Below are 8,188 nucleotides of genomic sequence, written 5' to 3' on the forward strand. Positions count from 1 at the left end.
AGTTTATTGTATAATGGAAAACAGAATATAATATAGTTGTTCAAAAACATTATATGTGATAGAAAGTGGGATAGTGGCATGAGATTGGTCGAAACAGATGAGAAGACAGTAATTCCATGAATCTTCATAAAGAGTTGTGCTAGAAGTTGCACACCCTGTTCCTTCCAAGTGTATTTACACCTCCATCAATATTATCGCCGCTCATTTAATCATTTTATTATTATTATTATTATATTATTAGTCACCCATTTCCCTTGTCTATGGGGTATTATTGGCTCCTCTCTTTATGACCAACTTTACATCTTATTTTCTCGTAACCATATTCTTCCTATGCTTTAGCCTTCTTTTCTTTTCTTTGCTTTGAAATCAAGGGATATATCTTTTTCTTTTTCATTATTACCTACATAATTTCCTTTTTGATTTCTTCTTCCTGATCTATATTAGTATTAGATCATCTTTTTTTATTTCTTTAATTAGTCTTCTTCCCAGATAATATTCCACACTCTGTTTGTGTCAGAGAAAGTGTCTGATTGCATGCAACTGAATCTGGTTTGGGTTTAAATTGATGAAACTCTGACCAAGATTCTGTTGAGGTGAGACTTATAAATTTTTAATATTATTATGTTTTGTCAATATGTTTCATTGTTTGAGTTTGGTTTCAAATATTAAATCTCAAATGGTATTCAAACATTTGAGATTGTTTGGTCTTCATTTAAGTTCTGTACTATCCAAACTCATGTTATTGTTCTTAATGGCCTTGATCATTCGCACCCTTTTACTCCCTGAATTATGTAAATTCAGTCAAACCGAACACGACCCGTTACAATTCAAATCTGGAATGAAGTATTTAGAGGTTCCCCAGATTGTATGGGGACTAAACAACCAAAAGATTGCCTTTGCAAGAGCTTGTTTAACTGCAAGATTTCTTAACAGAACTCTTCTCATGCCGAGGTTAAGTGCGACTTTGTTTTACAAAGAAATCGATCAGTTGCAACCTGTTTCGTTCGATAAGGTGTTTCAGTTTGAGAAATTTAATTCGCTTTGTAAAGGGTTTGTCGAGTTGGGTCGATATTCGGGTCTCAAGAATCGTAGCGACATTCTTGTGGTTCAAAAGGGTAGTGGTAGAAGGTGGACGGTTGAGCGAGATCTTGATCAACTTAAGGAATTGAGCAAGAATCATGATGAGTTTGAGACGATTCGAATAGATGGAAAGAACCCGTTTTTATGGCATGATCATTTTCCGGTTAAGGATTATGCTAGGGTGTTTGAGTGCTTAGTTTTAGTGGACGAAATTTCGAAAGAAGCTGATAAAGTTGAAGCTAAGATTAGAGAGAAGGGTAGTGAATCAAAGACGGATGGATATGTAGCGGTTCATATGAGGATTGAAAAAGATTGGATGATACATTGCAAGAAAATGGAACAGAGATCGAATGTGTCCGAGATTTGTAGTAGTAGAGATGAGATCATGAGTAGAGTAGCAAACATCCCGGGCCTGAAAATGCCAACGGTTGTTTACCTTGCTGTAGCGGATGCACTAGTCGAAGATGGCTCAATTTTGAATGGTTGGAGGGAGGGGTTGGTGGCAGTTGAAAAGAAGAAACTCGGTGTGATGGAGATTTACAAGAAGCATCCGTATCTGATTCAGGCTGCGATTGATTATGAAGTTTGTTCAAGGGCGGATGTGTTCGTGGGAAACAGTTATTCGACATTTTCAAGCCTGTTGGTGCTTGAAAGGAGTGCGAAGATGGAAAGAATGGGCGTTGCGACAGGGTGTGGGATCGGGATGGATGTAAGATGGCCATCTTATGCCTATAATCTCAAGGCCGTGGGAGAGTTAGGTGCTCGCCCATGGATGACGAATCTATCTGATTCAAGCTTACGAGCAATAAGTTACGGATCTAACAGCATTTCATGTTGAGGAAATTTAGTATAGCATATAACTTTATATTATTCATTATTTATTCTTTTATGATTGTATATGATATCAACAAGGTTGGCTTTGTTGTTTGTTGTATATTTATATATGATAAATTCCTACTTTAGTGTCTTTGTATAAATTCATGTTACAAATGGTGGATCTAATTCTAAACCCTTAACACATAATAATAAAGTGTGCGACTGTAAGTATCAATACTTGTCCTATTGTCATCTCTATTTATATCCGAATATATTGCAAAGTAACAACTAAAAATGTCAAACATGCAACTTCTTAAAAGTTTGATCTTGGAAATGTTACTTTTAAGTTTTAACAAATCAGAAGTACTGTTTATATAATATATTTTTACAGTAACTTAAAATAGCATGAAAATTTACTTTGAAAAGCCTTCATTGCAGGCTGTAAAATTAAATATTATATTAACACTGTTTTTAGGTTCAACCAATTGGAAAGAAGGTTTGAAGGTGTTTTAGACTTTTAGTTTTTTTAATCAAAAAGTTATTGTAGCAAATCTGCCACCTGGAGGTTGTCAGAATAATACATGTCAGGATAACTATGATATGGTTAAAACTTAAAAAGGACAATAAAACATATATTATAGTTAGAAACAATGCTGAATCAAAAAGGAGACAGACGCCGTCCTAGGAACCATGACCCACCCAAAAGGCAAGACAAAACACAATACTATGTACATCCAAATGCACCCAACTATAAGTCATCGAATCCATCGCATGGTATACAAGAAAGAGTTGATTTTCGATGCAAACTATATGTTATAAATTGGTATATTATCTTGGAAAGTGATTTGCATGCATGCTATATAAATGGACACAACATCTATAATTCTTGATAATCAAATCCAAAGGACGAAATGGCGTTCATGGTATTGATTGTTGGACTGGTCACTGTGATTGTAACAATCGCGTTCTTGCTTCGTGTAATCACATTCCCAAAGGAAATGGAGACCATCCCGGGTAGCCTGGGCTGGCCACTCATAGGAGAGTCTTTCTCCTTTATATCCGAGTTTTCAAGTCCTGCTGGCATTTTCAGCTTCATGAACAAAAGACAACAAAGGTACCTAAAAGTCAAACTTTGAAAATTATCGGTCAAAATGGCCGTTTGAACAATATTTGGATGGCCGTTCTGATCATTGGGGGTCAAACTTTGAATATTATTGGTCTGGCCATTTGAAAAATATCTGAATAACTATTTTGACCATAGACGATCAAACTTTGAAAAATATTTGGTCAAACAGATGTGTGTATAGATGACTCCGTACTTAAATCTTCATCTAACACTTCTATTGATCAATTGCTTGATGTTTGAATGAATCTTTATATAGATATGGAAAGGTTTTTAAGAGCTACGTTTTAGGACGATATATGGTGTTCACAACGGGTAGGGAAGCCAGTAAGATGCTATTAACAGGAAAAGATGGGATGGTTAGCCTCAACCTGTTCACCACCGGTCAGAAGGTATTGGGTCCCAATAGCTTGCTTCAGATGAATGGAGAAGACCACAAGCGCCTCAGGCGCCTCATTGCTGAACCCCTCTCCATTGACGGTCTCAAGAAATACTTCCACTTTATCAACGAGTTGGCTGTCCAGATGTTTGATGAGTGGCCTGCACGAAAAGTCTTGGTTCTAGAAGAGGCTTCCACAGTAAGTTAACTGCCAACAACCAAATATCTAACTACCTATCATCTAGGGGTGCAAACGAGTTGAGCTGCTCGCAAGTTACCTGATATTAGATCGATAAAAAGCTTGAAACGAGCCAAGCCTTAGCTGAGCTCGAGTTTGGAAAAATGACTCCTTAGCTTGAGCTCGAGCTCAATCCTAGTCAAGCTTAGGGTCGGCTCATTTACATCCTTACAATTACCACTAGTTAATTACTAACATGATTACTTATTATTGTGATGGCGTAGTTCACTTTAAAGGTTATTGGGAATATGATAATGAGCTTAGAACCTACCGGCGAGGAACAAGAGAAATTTAGAGACTATTTCAAAATCATTTCATCCTCATTTGCATCATTGCCCTTTAATATCCCAGGGACCGCTTTCTACCGTGGTATGAAGGTAAGCAACTAATAATACCACGACATCATGTTGTTAGAGATCTCCTTTGTAACTATTCTCATTTTACTTGTACAAATATAGTGTTCTTATTTCACACGGGTAAACAAACATTTGCTTTGAATGCTGATGCCAGATTAATTATCTGATCAGGCTCGGGATGGGATGTTTGAGATGTTAGACAGGATAATAGCTAGACGAAGAAATGGAAGCGACTTACAACAAGATTTCTTAGGGTCGTTGATTAGCAAAGAAGGGTCTGAAGATGATGAAAAGCTCAACGATGCACAAATGAAGGACAACATCTTAACACTTCTTATCGCAGGTCACGACACAACAACGGCTGCACTTACGTGGCTTGTTAAATTTCTAGGAGAAAATCCAGCAGCTTTGGATAAGCTCAGAGTAACACTCATCATACTTCACTACCTAAGAGTTGCTATGTTTAACCTTAAAGTCCTTACTTAAATGTGCATATATAAAATTTTCAGAATGAACATATGGAAATCCGAAGTAAGAGGGAATTTGGATCAAGTCTTACATGGTCTGAAGTCAATAACATGCCTTATACTGCAAAAGTAAGCATAATAATCTACTATACGTGCTCATGATTATTGACCTATATATAATCGATTGACTGATTTAATTTTTTGATGTGCAGGTAGTGAGTGAGACCTTACGAAGAGCAACGATCTTACCTTGGTATTCTAGAAAAGCTGCACAGGACTTTGAGATCAATGGTATGCACTTCATAAAATGATTTATTCATACGAAAACAACGACAATTAAAAGTTGACATTTTCATTTAATTTTGTCAGGATACAGTATCAAGAAAGGATGGTCCGTAAACTTGGATGTAGTGTCCATTCACCATGATCCACAAGCCTTTGCTGACCCTTATAAGTTTGATCCATCTAGATTCGATGTGAGTTCATTACAGATTTCTATACTCGTTACGCTAATATTTTCATAGGATCATACTAACACCTTCTTTCAACAATTTCAGGACCCGTTAAGATCTTTCAGCTTCCTTGGATTTGGAAACGGACCGCGTATGTGCCCTGGAATGAATCTTGCAAAGCTTGAAATCTCCATATTCATTCATCACCTTGTCTGCAGATACAAGTAAGTTGTTGATCCAAATACAGTACTTGACATAATATCAGTATAAATACAGAAACTAAGAGACTTAATTTCAGGTGGAAACCTCTAGAGAAAGACGACTCTGTGCAGCCGACACTTGTCCGGATGCCAAAGAACAAGTACCCTATCATCGTCGAGCCTTTGTAGATTCGATTTGAACAATATATGGCATACACTTTTGCCAACATTGTATCTGATTTGAACAATAAAAGTTTATTTCTAAAAGAGGTGTTGTCAGTTTTACCGAGATGCCATGTGGTGAATAAAAGTTGTATGGCCATGTTTTTGTTAGTTAAGTTTTCTGTTACATAACTAACAAAAGTAATGTTAGTTATTTATTGTGCAACTAGATGTGTAGAGTGTAAGTAACTTGATGATAAGTTGCAAAACAAATGCAACTTAGGCATCGATTTCAATAGCTAAAACAGAGTAATTTGTGAACCACGGATTAGTGTGATCTTGCCAATTGATTAGAATATTCAATTAAAGCTTCTGGTGATTAGGTCAACAAATCGTACCTTTAGTGGCCATAACGCATCTCCGGTGAACTGGCTGTAATGATCGTTATCGTGGTGGTCGGTCATCCAGTGGTGGTCAGCCATGGTTTCCCGGCATTGGCGCTCAATTGGTGGAACGACCGCCAAATTGGTATCGGACGGCTAACTTGGCGTTTGGAATAAACCATTTTTAAACCCTAAATTTTGCAATGAACACCTATGGGTTAGTTATTGTTAGTTTGTTACATTACTCAACCTGAGGTGGATTCCATGAGTCTTAGTTCATTTTTATTACATGAACATAAGTAGAGGTTGTAATAAAAAACAGTCAACTAAACCGATTCAAAAATCGAATCTAAATTAAACCAGTTTAAGGCTTATAATGGGTATTTTGGATGTTTTTTCAAAACCAAAGCTAAAGTTGAAAACTGATGGTCAAAAATGACTAATTTGAATATTTTCCCTTTGTAATTCTCTTTCTCTATGCCTCTGCCGAAACCGGTTGCAAACTGATTAAATAATATTCATGAGTCTAGCAATTGGTCTTCTGGTCCATGTGTATAAAATGATATCACCACTATAACATGTGTGTTAATGTTTGGCTACGCGGATTTGAAATATGTGACTTTGTATAAGCATCCCAACGTACGTCTTCCTAACCCGAGCCTGGTTCAATCTGAGATAATGACAAGAGCCACTAATATGTTTTCAAGGCCGGTGATTGGGTTATCTGAGCAAGAGATTGAGCAACATGAAATTGATGCATATTCACAAGAAGAACTTCACATAATAGAGGCACAAAGCCACAAACCATAACAATCAACAACCTTCATGTCAACTTTTTAGTGGGAGACTTTTGCTTGCAACACCTATTAGAGCATGTATTGGGATGATTAGGATGAAATTGAAGCATCATCAACTCTCAACCCTATACATTGTTGTGTTGGAACAATCTCTAGAACCTGAGACTTTAATTTCACCAATCATTGAGACTTTAATTTCACCAAGCATTGTAAAAGTCATGTTATATATTGGGAGGACGAGTTGGAGATGAGTTAGAATCATTAACTGTTGGTAATTTTAGTGTTATCAACATATATTTTAGTGTATTGGATTATCTTGTTGATCGAGGAAATAACATTAGAGATTAAACGAGTTGGGTGACGCGGGAGTGCGGGCTCGATTTAATTCTAAATGTTATTTGTACTTATTGTTATATAAGTATTTAACTTGGGCTTTGATATTAGCTTTATATTTAGGCATGTGGACTAATTAATTATTTTGGGTTTAAACCCATGTGTAGATGTTCATATATAATATATGGGCCACTAATTAGTTGGACATATATATCCATGCGTAAAAGGTCAGATGGGGATATATTCTGATGTTTCTTGATCGAACAAATAAAGACATTAATGAACGGTTACTTCATTCTTGTTCTTCATCACATTCATAGAATCATCATAAAAATCTAATTCCCCGCAAATAGATTTATCTGAAAGTGCAAACCACGATTCAGAGATGATCCAGGACAACCGGTTCTATATAATGATTGAATCAAGATGCAGGTTTAATTATTTGATTGAATTCATCACGCAAATTTACAACAAAGATAAATCTATTTAGGGTTTTATTGGGTGTTGGTTGTGATTTGAAGTTTCTGAAAATTTCCAGTGAATATATATCGTGCTACGTGGTTTGTGTGTTCACCATAATTTGAAAATTATAGTGATTTTATTGGGTTACTGTCTTGCATGGTTTTGTTGGAGGATTGCAAAATCCATGTAATTTGAAAAGGAGTTTAAATAAAATAAAATAAAGAATTGGGATATACCCATCGAAATCAGCACAGAAAGGTTTTGTGTTTGGTTTGATTTTGTAACCATAGGATCTCATCTATGAGATATGAAAAGGATATGATACTTTTCTTTTCTTTCATACAGATAATTTTGGGTGGATGGTTTCTCCATTAAAACTCATATACAAGTATGTATGATGTAAAAATTATATGATCGATGACTTTCATCTCTGCATGGCTATGATTTTCTTTATTTATGTGGATTACAATACTTAATTTTATGGGAAACTAGAATTAAAATATGAAAACTCTTCTTGTATAATTCCACTGTTTTGATAAGTTAAATTGAATCGGGGAAGGATGTGAATCGTGAGTAATTCATGCATTTATGGATAAATTTGATATTCCCTATTTTATGATAACTATCAAACAAAAGAAAACAAATATTATTGCTTTCTGACATGTTTGAGAATAACGACAGAATGAAAAACATAATTAAATTGATTTTGTTGTTTGTTTAAAATTAAAATTGCAAGTGGCAATTTCAAGAAATATATTAAGAAATATATAATATGGTTATTGTCTAATCTCCTGTACGTTTTGTTAGTTTTGTTTGGTTATAAAAACCAAATATGTGTATCCAGCGAATGGAGGAAACTGATCTTCTATGTTTGATGCTGGGTGAACTTATTTTATCCGAAACACAATAAATATCAATTTTGGTGTGATTTTATTAATAA

The 8,188-nt window shown here is 35.5% G+C and overlaps 1 protein-coding gene and 1 pseudogene across 1 annotated transcript; both read left to right on the forward strand.

Moving 5' to 3' along the window:
• The first annotated feature begins 622 nt into the window (after positions 1-622).
• Positions 623-1,947, forward strand: LOC143554749 (O-fucosyltransferase 23 pseudogene; annotated as a pseudogene).
• Positions 1,948-2,805: 858 nt separating this feature from the next.
• On the forward strand, positions 2,806-5,574 carry LOC143554750 (abscisic acid 8'-hydroxylase 3-like). Its single transcript, XM_077044444.1, has 10 exons — positions 2,806-3,010; positions 3,279-3,597; positions 3,861-4,013; positions 4,164-4,415; positions 4,502-4,588; positions 4,672-4,750; positions 4,829-4,935; positions 5,017-5,135; positions 5,210-5,479; positions 5,512-5,574. Exons 1-9 carry the CDS (start codon positions 2,808-2,810, stop codon positions 5,298-5,300), a joined length of 1,410 nt encoding a protein of 469 aa, XP_076900559.1. The 5' UTR covers positions 2,806-2,807; the 3' UTR covers positions 5,301-5,479; positions 5,512-5,574.
• The last annotated feature ends 2,614 nt before the right edge of the window (positions 5,575-8,188 follow it).

The sequence above is a fragment of the Bidens hawaiensis genome, unplaced genomic scaffold, assembly GCF_021521415.1.
Source record: "Bidens hawaiensis isolate Kalapana, Puna unplaced genomic scaffold, B.hawaiensis_p1.1 tig00017853_1, whole genome shotgun sequence".
Classification (NCBI taxonomy): domain Eukaryota; kingdom Viridiplantae; phylum Streptophyta; class Magnoliopsida; order Asterales; family Asteraceae; genus Bidens; species Bidens hawaiensis.